Below are 16,845 nucleotides of genomic sequence, written 5' to 3' on the forward strand. Positions count from 1 at the left end.
CACGTTGCAGCAGCTGCTGCTTCACAGCTAGGGTTTGGCTTGTGTGTGTGCTGGGCTGTGGGAAAAAAAAAGGAACCGGGTCGGGTAACGGATCGCTGGGTTAGGGTTTCATTATTTTGAAAATTAGGGTTAGGGGCATTTTAGTAATTTTACTTAAAAATAGGGATAATATAGTAATTAGAAATAAATTCTAATCCAACAATAATAATGTATAAAAATACTATTTGCTCATCAATTTTACAAATTACTTTCAATAAAATGTCCAAATCCAAAATTTTGAAATAATATAATTAATTTCTCTATTTTCCAAAATAGCAATATCAATATATTAAAATATTACTTATCTAGTCCAAATCATGTAAAACCCCTATTATTTCATAACTACCAAATTTATAATCTAAATGTAGAAAATAATCCAATATTTATAAAATTGGATAATGATCATAACTCATCTCAATTTCAATAAATCAAAACTTGCCTTAAATATCTTTAATAAAATAATTTCTGAAATTAAGGCTGTAAATAACTATATAATTTAGAACTTGATCATAATAAGACTTTTCAAAGGTTCTAGGTCTTACATTTGTAACTACCCATTATCAATACTAAACTATGCAAATATATTTCCAGCTTAATAATAGGCGGTCTACTATGAATAATGAGTAATTACAAATATATTTTTCAGCACACTATTAATGATGGACAGTTACAAATATATTTTTAACTATACATTATTAATATTTGTTTCTTCCATATTTATCTACTTTTTGTTTGTTGGACAGGGTACATATAAAATTATTTAATTTGTTGCATGGGAGTACATAAAAATTTGAAATATAATTTATGTAAAAAAGATTTCATATTATATACAAATACAGTAGTGACATGCTGGGTCATTAAATAAATCACGTGTATTTAAATTATATTTTAAATTTTTAAACAGTGGGTAATTTGAAAAGATGTAACCGTATTAATAGTGAGCAGTTTAATAATTTTCAAGGAAACGTATTAATTCCTATCATTTAAAATGGGCTAAAATTAATCAAACATATTCATTTTAATCTCTTCTACCAACCTTTTTAGGTACTAATTGCATGCCAAAAGTTTGGATTATTGATATTAATAATATTTTTTATTATTTTTAATTTAAAAAAATACATATATTTGGTTTACAGTATAAACGAGATACATGCAAGGATTAATCTCTACATACAAGTCTTTTGTGCTTACAAGTTTTACAAGTCTGAAAATAAAACCTACTAAACCCGCTGTTTATGTTACATACCTCTTTGACAGACTTTTAAATTAATTCAAATCAATTAACACGCAAATATATAACTTCCATTTTTCAAAAGATTTCGTTTCTTTTTTCGAATTCCTTGCCAAATTTGTTGGATCTCCTTCTTCCTTCGTTTTTTTTTTTCGATTTTCATGGTTTCTGAAATCAAGTTTTGAAATTGTTTTGAAGATAATGGAACTTCAGAAATACATCCAAACAATTACAGAAATACACAAACGATTACAGAAAGGATTAAAAAAATACACCCAAACAGTTACATAAAGGATTACAAAAATATATCCAAACGGTTACAGAAATACACACAAAGGATTACAGAAATACACCCAAAGAATTTAAGAAATACACCCAAAACATAGGGGAGACAATATATTTTTTCTTGAAATCTTTTAATGTTTTGCTGGTTAAGGATGAGGCATATGATAGAGACAATCTAGAGTACCTTGAATAATATTTCTTCATTTTTTTCTGGTGATTTTTTATGGAGATTTGTATCTTTTCTTCTTGATTTCTTCTACTCTTCGTTTTGATTGAGGAGGAAGAGGAAGAGTGCAAATCTTGACGGTTTCCGTTTTGATTAATGAAGAAGAGGAAGAGTGAGACATAATGAACGCGTGCGTTGGACGCTCGATTTTAAAAGAGGGCGCGTATTTTTTTCTTGGACTTGGACCAACTTGTATAGCTTGTAAACCAAAAAGGCTTGTATGTATAACAGACCTCATTATGCAAAATTATCTTGTTTACGGTGTAAACAAAATAAGAGAAAAATATTTATTTCAAAAAATATTTTTAAAATGATTTATTTTGATAATTACTATATTTATTTAATTTATAAAAATAAAAAATCCGTCGTTCTTAAGCAACAAACAATTGTTAAGGAGTAATTTAAAATATAATAAAGTGTTAATTTTTCTTAAACATTCAGAATAAATATTAATGATTTTTTTTGGTTCTTTTGTATTTTAAATATTTTAAAAATACTCAATATTATTCCTTCAATATTTTCTTCTTCTTCATCGTCCCGTTTTAGGCCAAACAAATGTTGATATTTTTATTGCTTTTTATCAAGACATAACTTTTTTTTTTCCAGAAATTTCAATGACATGATCAAAATTGCTCAATCCAGAACTTTTTTTTTAAATAGTTACAAGAGCTTGGTATATTTATCCTCTGTTCAGATTTTTTTTATTGAACTCATACAATATAATAGTCTATAATCATACATATCCAAAACCTGGTCCATCATGCAGGAACCAGAGCCGATGACCATGTTTTATCCCATTAATGCAGTTTTAACTGTGTTAATTAAGTTACCATGCACACAAGAACAAATATAGACACCTCTGGATCATTCAAATAATCGTCTACTGCATATTCTTGATTAAAAGATTCTTTTGCGGTATGTATGTATCTGAGTCGTCACTTGCAAACTGAGAGGGTATATATTATTTAACATAATTAATTTTTGTACCAATAGACATTGATACGATACATTATTTAGCTGGACATACATGCACCATATACAAAATAAAACGATGTATAACATACATAAGATCATAAATGAGCGAGGCCAATTTATGTAGCCACACTATGCAGAACAACAGTTTCAATGGTTAAACCGGGACCAAAGCCAAACAACACACCCCATTCAAGTCCTTCACCGGTGGTTTTAAGTCCTTCTTCAACCGATTTCTTTCTCATCTCATCCAATATGAACAGCACACATGCACTTGACATGTTACCATAATTACTAAGCACATCTCTAGTGGCTTTCATCTTCTCCGGTTTCAGGTTCAACTTTTGTTCGACTTGGTCCAAAATTGCAGGTCCACCGGGATGCGCAATCCAAAATATCGAGTTATAATCAGATATACCTAACGGATCAAAAGCCTCGGTGAGTGCCTTGTTGATGTTCTTCGAAACAATCGAAGGAACATCCTTGAGAAGATGGAAAGTAAGCCCAACTTCACGAAGGTGGCCATCAATGGCGCCTTCGCTGTCCGGTGCAAGTGTTTGAGCAGTCCAAACAAGCTCGAATATCGGCTTCTCAATCTCCGGCAATGGATCGGAACCAACGATAAGCGCGGCGGCTCCATCGCCGAACAATGCTTGCCCTACAAGACTATCCAAGTGTGTTTCACTTGGACCACGGAACGTAACCGCCGTTATCTCAGAACAAACCACAAGAACACGTGCATCCTTGTTGTTCTCCGCCAAGTCCTTGGCCAAACGGAGGACGGTGCCGCCGGCGAAGCAGCCTTGCTGGTACATCATGTACCTCTTGACGTATGGCCGGAGGCCTAAGAGTTTGGTGAGTCGGTAATCGGCACCGGGCATGTCGACGCCGCTGGTGGTGCAGAAGATCAAGTGTGTTATCTTTGACTTTGGTTGCCCCCATTCCTTGATGGCTTTGGTTGCAGCTTCTTTGCCAAGCCTTGGAACCTCCACAACCACCATGTCTTGCCTTGCATCCAATGAGGGTGCCATGTATTCACACATGTTAGGGTTTTCCTTCAGCATCTCTTCCGTTAAGTACATGTATCTCTTCTTAATCATTGACTTATCACCTGAAACAATACGCTAACCCTTGAGTTCTTCACAATGCTATATATGTATAATTAAACAGCAATCAATTAATTAATTAATTAATACATACACATGCGTTGGAACTTTTTCTTAAGGTCGCTCATGTGTTCGCTATTGGTGATTCTGAAGTAGTAGTCCGGATACGTGCTTTGATCAACGCAGTTCGGTGGTGTTGCTGTTCCAATTGCCATTATAGTTGCAGGACCTTCTGCTCTTTGAGCCTTGCGAATCTCAGATACATTCGCCATGGTTTCTTATTAGGTTAATGCAGAAGCTTTTGCTAGATAGTAGAAAGCTGATAGTGTGTCCTGAAGAATTGTTATGGAAAGATGAGATTTTATAGGCACCAAAGTGTGAAGGATGTGTGATGAATAGGTGCAGTGGGTAGCTGAGCATCACGTGCTTCACTCTTAATTACCATTATGTTCATGTCATGGATGAAATTTTTTCAAAGAAAGAAGTGTTTAATTTGTTTGAATTCTTTTTATTTAAATTATATTCATAAGTGATCTTAGTAAATCAATTTAAATTGGACTAGTAGTTAATTTATTAATCTATTTATTTAATTAAGTATTAAAATTTAAATTTTATTTTATATATATAGTAGTTTATTAACCAAACACATTTTCAAAAAAAATTTAAATTCACAAGGAATTAATTTTTGGTCAAATTAAAAAATATAATGAAAAATTAAAAAAATAAATATTTTTATTAATTTCAAAAAATTTCAATATTCTTAAACGACGTTCTTTGACTGCTACGATAATTAGTGACGATTTTATTTGGACGATGCATGGTATGCTTTTACCCTTCGCATTAGAATGGAGACTAGTCCTTATTTCTACAACCAGTCAACCACATGAGTGTGATCCTTGTCTTGCTTGGCCAAATGCTCAAATTAAACTAAACCAATAATTGGCTACTTATTTTAGAATTTAGTTAATGTGTATTCTAAAAATATATGATGAGTTTATTATACGATAATAAAATATTTTAAATATTTTTATTTAATAAATATAAAATAAATAAATAAATAATTTAAATTTTAATAAAAAAATGTAATTTATAAATTTAATATATGTGTCTTTAAAATATAAGATAAATAAATTCTTTATTTTGCACTATTTTAATTTTATGCATTTGATTTTTTGGGGGAAATTCAGATAATATACGCTATGTATCGTTGTCACAGCATTGATCAATAGTAGCTTGCTTCCTAGCTAGTTCCTGCGAACCATTGCCCAAGTGACAAGTGCAACATGACTAGCTCTAATTGTTCTCCGTGTTATTATTTTCCGCTGATACGTGTTTTTGACTTTTTTTTTTTCTTTGTTATAACATAAAATTCCTTTTAGTTGTACAATGATAAATTTTGCGGTGGCTTTCTCTTAAATAAGATATTTATTATTCTATATATGACATGTTTTATTGTTATTAAAAAAATTTGGTCGAGTCATTATAATTAATATTAACTAATTTTTTAATTTGAATTTAGATAACTAAATTATCCAATTAATATAAAATAATTTCTGTAAATTACAAGATTTTTAACAAAATTCCATTTGCAATTTCGTTTTTTTTTTAACTACCAAATTCCTTAACCTTTTTCAGCCAAAAGAATGAAACGAGAGGATTAACTTGAATCAAATATTCTTTGGTCATCGTTGTGTATGATTGATAATCCTTTTAGTTATTTACTAACGATTGTAAGGTATCATTTAAAGCCATAAGTTGTGAATGAAGGAATTTAACCAAAAAAAAAAAAACAGCTTCTACCATTTAATTTTTTAAACAAAAAGCTCAATAAGTTATATAGAGCAGTTAGAAAGTACAAAGTTATTAAATAATAATAAAAAATTAAATTATAGTCATTTTTTATATTGCCATAAATAACTAAAAGGATCAAAATCAGTCCACTCTTTATAATTTTTAATCGATTTGTTGATAATTTTTGCAATACCTGTTTTTTTATTCTTGAATATCCTATTATTCCTTTTTAGCAAAATATTTCAGATGATAGTACAAAAACCAATCAACCATCTATTACATTCATCTTTTCTAATAGAAATTCTTGTCTAATTCTCGAAGTGTTGCTTAATTGTTCCTTGAACAACCTATAGGCGAACAACCAAACACATCACACCTGCCAAGTAAACTCACAATCCAGAAACAAATGATAATCATTCTCATAATCCTTTTTTACACAGCACACAATCAGTATCATTTCGACCAACAATGCCAAATCTGCTTAATCTGTTATTAGTATTGACCCTGCCAACTAACACAAACTAGGTAAACAACTCCACTCTTGGTGGAACCAACCCCCTCCAAATGGAACAAGTGAAGTGATAACTGAAAATGTCCTCTGGAAGTGTTTCAGTCCGCAAAACCTGCACAAAAGAGTTAGTAGAATAAATTAAATGCTTGATCTATCAAATTTTCAAACTATCCTGTCTTTTCTCTTGGATGCTAAATTGACAGATTGTAGCACCCCATAAAGTTGATTCACTAATTCCAACTTCCATTGGAATAGTTCTCTTCTCCATTGAAAATTCCATATCCTCTTTAACTCATCTCAAAATCCACAATCTTTAATTATAGATCCGTTTTGGTTTGAAATCGAAAAAGCTGTGAAAAATTGTCCTTCAACACATCACAGGCCAACCAATTATCTTTCTAGAATCGAATTCTTCTTATATCTCTTACCTCCAAAGATAGTCTTCTGGCCATCTTATCCCTCACTTATTAATCTTTTATTTGTAATTGACAAATATCCCTCTATGAACCTCCTCTTTTAAGTATAGGCTGACTAGAGAATAAAATATTTAAATTCATATCATTTCAAGAACATATAATTTTCTTCTATAATAAACAATCTTCTTTCGAAAATTGTCACCATTACTTAAACAATTATGTTGCATTTCAAACAATTGCATCACCTACTTCTAAATCTTTTAGCCGTTTTTGAGTTTAGATAATTTTCCACTTTACTAAAAAAACCCTTGGTTGACATCCTCTCCATTTTATAGGAATCTTCTTTGTAAAGAGATTAATTTTTCAACTACTACTCAAGAAATCTTATATAAGTTGCGATAATAAACTTCTACAATTTGTTTTTCAATGATACTTATCCAACTAATTTTCCATTTAAATTTTATGATGACCTTGTGTGGCTAATTTAATTCAAGCTCACATTGATTTGTTTTGAATTAAAATTCTGTGTAATCCACACACATATTTTACGCCAAATAGATTATATATTAGCGTTGTTTAAGTTGTTAATGGTTAATTTAAAAAAAATAAAGTCAATATTATAGATGATTATGTGGTTATCCAAATTCTAAAAATAGTTAATTTTAATAATGATGAGAATTAAATTTTTTCAATAATCATATAAAACGTGTCATAAAAAATAATATATCCTTTATTTAAAAGAGAATTGGTTAGAAGTTAACAAATTTTATACCTTTATACGTATGGTTCTAATTTTATTATTAATATTTTAGTTTAATTTTATTCCTCCGATCCAATACGTTATAATATATTTTATTATATTTTTAAATGTAAATAATACATGACATGATAATTTTACGCTTACATATTCTTGACATATAAGCTTAAAATGATAATGTATTGGCGATAGTGAAGAATCTAAAAAATTTTAATAGTGGAAATAATAATAATAATAATAATAATAATAATAATAATAATAATAATAATAATAATAATAATAATAATGTATTTGTTTGTAAATACATAGGATTTTTATTTAAATAAATAAAATAAAAATAATAATGACTAAAATAAATCATTTAAAAAATATTTACCGATTTAAATTTTTTAGTCTTATCTCATTTATAATGTAAATAAGATGACATTACTTGTATCTTATTTACAGTGTAAACGAGATAAGACACGTTAGCCAAACCACGTCTATCTTGTTTACATTATAAACGAGATAGATCCCTTATCTCGTTTACACTGTAAACGAGATAAGGCCGTACTGCGCCTATAAGTATATGTCGTTTACAGCGTGACTCTGGGCCCCATTTTGACGTAGTCAACCTATTTCTCCCCTCTTTTTACCCTTTCCTACCATATATGAGACTGAAACGGTGATGGCACGCCAGGCGGGGAACGACGGGAAAATCAACAGACTGAACTAGACGTCGCATTACGCCGGGACGGCCGACTTCGAGGTTAGTTGCGTTTTGTTCAGTTAATCTAAGTATGTGGATATTGTTAGGGTAGTCCTATAGTGACAAGCGCCGAGTCAAATACTTTAGGGATTGGACTATATAATGAATTTAGAACTGTATTGCTTACCGACATATGTAATTTAGAGACATATGTAGACTAGAGACATGGAAGTATATGTTCTTAAGTAGAAGTAGCTCTATGTTCTTAAGTAGACTACAAAAATTTATGATTATCTCTTTATAAGTTAATTTTTTTTATTCCGCAGAAGCCTCGCCTTCTACTGTCCTGGTGAGTCAGCCATACCCTTCCTCCACCGGATGCCATCGTCCCGTATCTGGCTGAAGCTGGATTCGGCGACACGGTGCCCTTCAGAAACTTCACTTTTGACAATTCTCTGATTTTGGCACTCGTGGAGTGATGGCGTCCGGAGATACACACGTTTCATCTCCCGTGGGGTGAGGTCACTATCACCCTGTAGGACGTGGCATACCACCTAGGCCTACGCGCAAACGGAAACCCCGTTGGGGGTGCTTTCGTGACTTCGGTAGGTGGTACGGCACGGAGATGTGGGCCATGATGGAGTAGCTGCTTGGTGCCAGGCCTCCAGTGGCAGCATAGTAGACTGCGCAGAGGAAGGAGTCTTTCACGCTGAAGCTGGTGTGGTTGGGTGATCGTGTCCGCCAGATGCCCTCGACTGATGACCCAGAGACCCTCCGATAGTATGCCCGGTGCTATATTATGCAACTAATCGGAGGGTATCTGTTGACAGACAAGTCCAACAACATGGTGCACGTACGTTGGCTACCGCTTCTCCGAGACTTCGGGGAGTGTAGGGCGTTATCTCGGAGCTCGGCTGTGCTGGCTTAGACGTACCAGTCACTCTTTTTGGCGGCACAGCGAGGAGTCACGGACATCGCCGATTGCACTCCGTTTTTGATGAGCTAGATTTATCAGAGATTTTCTCAGTGATGTCCACCAGATAGAGGAATATACCAGTATCCGCTAGCTGCGAAGTAACCAAATATTATTTTTGTATTTGCGTTAAATGTTATTGTCAGGTTGGTTGGATTGCAGCAGCAGAGTAAGGATCAGCATCAGGCCAGGGTCCTGCTTTAGAAGGTATCGACCGACCGGTTATGGTTCGATGAGGTTAGTCATGAAAAAAATATATTGTGATTTTATTTAATCGCTGTGTTGTATTACGGTATATTTTTGATAGTTAGATTGATAGTATATGGTTACTAATGTCGGATATATTTTTTATTCAGTTTTCATGGAGAGTCTATGATGACCATGTGATGCAGGCCCTGTGCCCGCACTGGTTCCGTGAGGAGGAGGAATGGGGTACCTGGTTGTCGGCCGTCCCGCTGGTCTGCTTCAACATTGTCCAGTTTTACCACGTTGATCGGGTAAAACGGCAGTTCAATGGAGAGCAGCAAGTGCCAGGCACTCCAGTGAATCTTGACAGGTATGAATGGTTGATAATTTTTTGAAAGTTATATGATTGTAGTTGTTTGTTATTCTGATAGTGATACGAGTTTATTTACTTACTGTGTTGAACAACAGGTATCTGACCACCACTGGCAGCGATAAGGATGTCTGGTGGCTGGAGCGACTCCAGCAGTGGTACGACGGTTGGAAGCAGAGATTTGACCCCGGTCGCAGGATTACCGTGCACCATACGTTTGACACTAGGCCTACCGGAGTAATCCTCTTCCCCGTGTCAAGAAACAGAGCCCTCTCATGCATGGAGTCCATATCCAGACTGTGATAGTGAGATGGAACTACAGAAAGCACCGGAATTGGGAGAGGTGGAGGCAGGACATGGCGCGCCAAAGTCTGAACAGGTGTCTCTGAAACACATTCATCCTCATCCTCACTATCGGACAAGTGGCTGTCCGCACTATCCGCCACGTAATCCTCGTCTGACTCCTCCTCGCCCTCCTCTGCCTCATCCATTAGAATGGCGACATAAATGGGCGGTGGTGCGAGGGGTCAATTGTCCTGTACAAAGGTCGAGTGTACGAAACTTCCACCACCATTGTGTCTCATCTTTGCTAAAAGCTCCATTACCTGCTTTTAATGAGCTGGACATATAAGAGATTTTCTCAGTGATGTCCACCAAATAGAGGAATCTACCAGTATCCGCTAGCTGCGAGGTAACCAAATATTTTTTTGTATTGGCATTAAATGTTATTGTCAGGTTGGTTGGATTGCAGTAGCAGAGTAGGGATCAGCATCAGGCCAAGGTCCTGCTTTAGAGGGTATCGATCGACCGGTTACGATTCGATGAGGTTAGTCATGAAAAAATATATTGTGATTTTATTTACTCGCTGTGTTATATTACGGTATATTTTCGACAGTTATATTGATAGTGTATGGTTACTGATGTCGGATATATTTTTTATTCAGTTTTCATGGAGAGTCTATGATGACCATGTGATGCAGGCCCTGTGCCCGCACTGGTTCTGAGAGGAGGAGGAATGGGGTACCTGGTTGTCGGCCGTCCCACTGGTCTACTTCAACATTGTCCGGTTTTACCATGTTGATCGGGTGAAATGGCAGTTCAATAGGGAGCAGCAAGTGCCAGGCACTCCATTGAATCTTGACAGGTATGAATGGTTGAGAATTTTTTGAAAGTTATATGACTGTAGTTGTTTGTTATTCTGATAGTGATACGAGTTTATTTACTTACTGTGTTGAACAACAGGTATCTGACCACCACTGGCCGCGGTGAAGATGTCTGGTGGCCAGAGCGACTCCAGCAGTGGTACGACGGTTGAAGGCAGAGGTTTGACCCTGATCGCAGGATTACCGTGCACCATACGTTTGACACTAGGCCTATCAGAGTAATCCTCTTTCCCCGTGTCAAGAAACAGAGCCCTCTCGTGCATGGAGTTCAGATCCAGACTGTGATAGTGAGATGTAACTGCCGAAAGCACCGAAATTGGGAGAGGTGGAGGCAGAACATGGCGCGCCACAGCCTGAACAGGTGTCTCCAAAACACATTCATCCTCATCCCCACTATCGGACAAGTGGCTGTCCGCACTGTCCACCATGTAATCCTTGTCTGACTTCTCCTCGCCCTCCTCTGCCTCATTCATTAGAATGGCAACATGAATGGGCGGTGGTGCGAGGGATTAGTTGTCCTGTACAAAGGACGAGTGTACGAAACTTCCACCACCATTGTGTCCCATCTCTGTTGAAAGCTCCATTACCTGCTTTTGATGAGCTGGACATATCAGAGATTTCCTCAGTGATGTCCACCAGATAGAGGAATCTACCAGTATCCGCTAGCTGCGAGGTAACCAAATATTTTTTTGTATTTGTGTTAAATGTTATTGTCAAGTTGGTTGGATTGCAATAGCAGAGTAGGGATCAGCATCAGACCAGGGTCCTACTTTAGAGGGTATCGATCGACCGGTTACGGTTTGATGAGGTTAGTCATGAAAAAATATATTGTGATTTTATTTACTAGCTGTGTTGTATTATGGTATAATTTTGACAGTTATATTGATAGTGTATGGTTACTGATGTCTGATATATTTTTTATTCAGTTTTCATGGAGAGTCTATGATGACCATGTGATGTAGGCCCTGTGCCCGCACTGGTTCCGTGAGGAGGAGGAATGGGGTACCTGGTTGTTGGCCGTCCCGCTGGTCTGCTTCAACATTGTCCGGTTTCACCACGTTGATCGGGTGAAATGGCAGTTCATGGGGAGCAGCAAGTGCCAGGCACTCCAATGAATCTCGACAACTATGAATGGTTGATAATTTTTTGAAAGTTATATGACTGTAGTTGTTTGTTGTTCTGATAGTGATACGAGTTTATTTACTTACTATGTTGAACAACAGGTATCTGACCACCACTGGCCGCGATGAAGATGTCTGGTGGCCGGAGCGACTCCAGCAGTGGTACGACGGTTGGAGGCAGAGGTTTGACCCCGGTCGTAGGATTACCGTGCACCATATGTTTGACACTAGGCCTACCAGATTAATCCTCTTCCCCCGTGTCAAGAAACAGAGCCCTCTCGTGCATGGAGTCCAGATCCAGACTGTGATAGTGAGATGGAACTGCCGAAAGCACTGGAATTGGAAGAGGTGGAGGTAGGACATGGCGCACCACAGTCTGAACAGGTGTCTCCGAAACACATTCATCCTCAACCCCACTATCGGATAATTGGCTGTCCATACTGTCCGCCACGTAATCCTCGTCTGACTCCTCCTCGCCCTCCTCTGCCTCATCCATTAGAATGGCTACATGAATGAGCGGTGGTGCGAGGGGTCAGTTGTCCTGTACATAGGTCGAGTGTACAGAACTTCCACCACCATTGTGTCCCATCTCTGTTGAAAGCTCCATTACCTGCTCCACCATGATCCTTCCATGGATGTCGAACATCAGTCGCACATGCTCGTCCCTAAGAAGTCGGAATAGTCAAAACCAGGAGACACTGTTACCCATGGGTGCCAGCAACCTATACGCCACCCTTCCGATTTTTCTCGCCTGTATACCACCGAGCTTGCTCATTATCAAACTCTTCAAATCCTAAAACGTCTCCACACACTGAGTGCGAAACAATATTGGATCCTCACACTCAAATGTCACCCCGTTGTCGCCATTTCTCAGACGACAAATGGGATACACAAGCACAACTATGTATGGACTATTACTGGCCATTAATGCCTTGTATTTGTGAGAAATATGAGACACATAAAGGATAGGAAAAGTTTGTGAAGAATACCAAGGGTTACACATTCTTTTATAGCCGCTGGGATTGTCTTCTATATATCTCATTTACACTGTACACGAGATGAACATTTCATGTATCTCGTTTACAGTGTAAACGAGATAGACACGTTGCAGCTGACGTGTCATATCTCGTTTACACTTACATGAAATTTCATCTCGTGTACAGTGTAAACGAGATATGACTAGGAAATGCAAAACGATAAATATTTTTAAAATTATTTATTTCGGTAATTATTACTTTTATTTTATTTATTTAAATAAAAAATTCTAAATACATGTGTTGTTCAACTCATTTTTAATGTGTATTTTAATTTATATTTCAATATTTATCTATTAATATATAATAAGAGAGTAGTAGTAGATTCTATACTCGACAAGTGTATATATACAAGAAGTTACCAGAATAGCGACCGATTTAGCGACCGATTTTTCTTGAAAATCGATCGCTAATACCTTGGTCGCTAATAAGAAAATAGCAACTGACTTTAGTCGCTAACATTAGCGACCGATTTCTGAACATGACCACCCAACCTCACCAAAAATTATTGGTCGCTAAAAGAATCGGTCGCTAATTAGTGACTAAAGTTTTCGTCGCTAAATCGATCTCTGAGTAAATCGGTCGTTAAATAGCGACCAACTTTTCAGTCGCAAAATCTGCCGCTAAGTGGGGACCTGTGTTTTAGCAACCAACATTTTAGTCGTTAAATCGGTCTCTAATTGGCAATCAAACATTTTAGTGACCAGATTTCCATGGCTAATCCTAATTTTTAATTATCAATTTTTACTAAATTTTTACATCTAGGCTATTAAATATTGAAAAATCATCGACACAAAACCTACACCTTAACACATAAAAAGCCAACCCATAAATAACTCATCAATTCAATATCATAAACAATAACAATAATAAGTATGTTCACCATTTAAAATCTATTAACTAACTAGCATCACAATCACATCATTTAAAATTTATTAACTAACTAGAATCACAACTACAATGAAATAATCACTCTTCAGACGTACGTTAACCATCTTCATCCTTTCCTATATTTATTTCTCCACTTTCTAGTTGAGGAATCGAAATTTTAAAACTAAGCTTGTTCATCATTTGTTGAAGCATACGTTTATTGAACTCAAGTCCTTTTTTTGTCTTTTCCAACCTAGTTTTCAAGTCATCGTTCTCTTCTTATATTTTCTTTATTATTTTTTCATGTTCTAACCTTTGCAACCAATCGAATGACTGAGAACTGGAGCCACGATAACTAGGTCTTTTCTCAACCGCAGTGGATTCTATTCGAAGTCCATAAATTCTTCCCTTGTTAACTCCGATTATTTTACACGACACATCCATCTCATTTAATGTATTACTTCCTTCTTCAAATGCTTTTGGCGTAGCCTATTCTATAGCATTCTTAAATTCATCCTGTTACAAAAAATAGAACGAGAAAATAGGTAAAATATGAAAAAAGAAATGAAGAACAGATTCTACATAATTTTAGACTAACTGGTTTACTTGTTATCATCATCATACAATAGAAATGTGTCAGTTGGATCACGCATTGCATTAAGCCACTAACTTCAATAACCAGCATTTTAACTTGCAAAGAGTTCAATCATCATATGTATCTTAGCTTATAAATACAAAAATGAATTTTTCACACTGTACCAACAATCTCAATAGGAGAATGTAAAGAAGCCTGTCTGGTGAAAAAGAGAAATAGATAACAATATATATAATTTGCATATAGAAATTAAAAGAGCAGCATAGAATTAACCATATAACTAGTGTACTATTCTCTTTTCATTAAAATATACAAAATAATGCAACAAAATAATTAACAACTACAACCACAAGCCATAAGAGTATTATTCTGCTATGTTTCCAAGTCTTCACAAATGATTTTGATAAAGTAAAATATAACACTACTACACTATAAACATTTAGTAACATTTATCCGTTAACATTTTAATAAATATTAGTAATTATCATAAAATTAAATTTTAGGTAACAATTATATTCAAACGTTAGTAAATACCATTAAATTTTTAAAAAATTTACAAAAACCGTTACCTATTCTTAGATAGCTCTCAAAATCGAAACCCTTATGCCATGAAATCCCCTTGCAAAAACCACTCACAATCGTTCTCACTCTCACTCTCACTCTCATGTTGTGAAACCACCTCTTGCTCTTCCTCAGTCATCTCTTGTTTTGCCTCTCCGATCCCTCACTCCGCCTCATCGATCTCACAATTCGTAAATCGAAACCACAATCGCGTGATTCCTCGTCTTCGCCACCGTCGCAGGCTCTCACTGGAATTTGGAACGACCTGGAGGAGATCAGTAGTAGCTTCAAGAATTTTCTATCGCTTCTCTCATCCAACAGAGCCGTCACGAGGATCTCCAAACTCACCTCTCAGCTGTTCTAGCTGGAGCCCGACCACAAACGGCAAGGTGACGTCGACGGCGATGGCGACGCGGTGCCTGGTACAATGGAGGAGGTTGTTTGTTTCGTCAAGGAAATTTCCACGCGACTTGATTGTTGGACTGAATTCCCCTTGCCATTCCATCACGGTAATACTTCAAACTTCCCTTCCTTGCTAAGATCATGATTCTCTATCTCTCTTTCTGATTGTGAATTGTAATTGCTTGATTGATTAATTGTTCGCTTGTCCTATTAATTGACGTTTTAATCTGTTCCAGAAGATACATATTGGTAAATTTCTTATTTCAACACTATCTCCATTTCAAAATAACTGTTAAATTGGATTAAGTGATACAATAAAAAATTGTGTTTAATGTTTCTTGTGTTTGTGTTCTTTAAAAATCTCGTTTACTTCAGGAAAAGCCAAAAAGTCAAGGTTTCTATTATTATATCAACATTCTTATACCACATTTTTCTTTTTAATTAATCACTTAATCAATCAACATTCTTATACCACATTCTTGTGTTTGTGCTTTTGGGAGTGCATTTAAATTGTTTGATGAAATGCCTCAAAGAATTTTAGGAAAGTTCTTGCAACATTGAGGATCATGTCAGAACCAGTTAAACTTCTAATTCTGAGGCTCTACCAGGAAGTGGTGGTTCTAATGCTAACAACTAATGGCGTGGTTTCTTCAAGCTTCTCAAGAAAGGCTCACAAATGCCATTTCAACCATTTCACCTTCTTAAAAAGAATGTTCCTAAGTTAACTAGAAGGAAGAGTAAGAGGGTTAGATAGGATTCAGTTTGCTAACTTCAAATCTTCATGGAAGAATTTCACTCTCTCTGAACTCCAGGCTGCAACTGATGACTTCAGCCATGGTATGATTGTGTTAGTTTATTACATTTTTCATGGTCAGAAATGGTAGTTTACTCGTTAAATAAAAAATTATTGTTGTTATTGGCAGATAATGTAATTGGGGAGGGAGGGTATGCAGAGGTATACTTAGGAAAATTGGAAGATGGAACCTTTGTTGCCATTAAGAAGCTGACAAGAGGGAACCAAGAAGAAATGACTGCAGAATTTTTGTCTAAGCTTGGAATCATATGCTGCAATTTATCTTTGCTTAGTAAATTTTGTCTCTCTTCGACATTGCACAAGTGAGTCGCTGATATTTCAAAAGTTTCTGAAAGCGTTTCCTTGACATCATAAATTACTCTTATTTTCCTTTTCATCAGTAAGGTCTTATAATTTGATGTCTTCCAGTGCATTGAGCAAGGTACTTCATTAGGATCAAATGAACATGTTGCACAAGCTGGTGCAGAATAGTTGTAATTATCCAATTTTGACAGGTATGATATTAAATATTAACTTCCTTTAAGCATTATATATATTTTTTTTATCTAAAAATTTACAAGTGTACTTTGAAAGTCACTAGCAACAAGTTAATGATTCAAGGGTAGAGATATAGTCAGTGGCTTAGTTTCTGCAGCAAAATCAGGGAAGTCAACTGAGGCTTCTCCAAGAAATCCAGATTTTGAAAATTCCTGCAGGGGAGGTTAAAAGTTAGACCCTCTATTCGACGTCCTAGT

At 35.7% G+C, this 16,845-nt stretch overlaps 1 protein-coding gene across 1 annotated transcript; it reads right to left on the reverse strand.

Moving 5' to 3' along the window:
- Positions 1–2,720: 2,720 nt before the first annotated feature.
- Positions 2,721–4,211, reverse strand: LOC130973821 (chalcone synthase 5). The gene is made up of 2 exons (XM_057898492.1): positions 3,954–4,211; positions 2,721–3,864 (listed from the first exon to the last, which is right to left on the reverse strand). Exons 1-2 carry the CDS (start codon positions 4,129–4,131, stop codon positions 2,873–2,875), a joined length of 1,170 nt encoding a protein of 389 aa, XP_057754475.1. The 5' UTR covers positions 4,132–4,211; the 3' UTR covers positions 2,721–2,872.
- Positions 4,212–16,845: the final 12,634 nt, after the last annotated feature.

Source organism: Arachis stenosperma, chromosome 4, assembly GCF_014773155.1.
Source record: "Arachis stenosperma cultivar V10309 chromosome 4, arast.V10309.gnm1.PFL2, whole genome shotgun sequence".
NCBI lineage: Eukaryota > Viridiplantae > Streptophyta > Magnoliopsida > Fabales > Fabaceae > Arachis > Arachis stenosperma.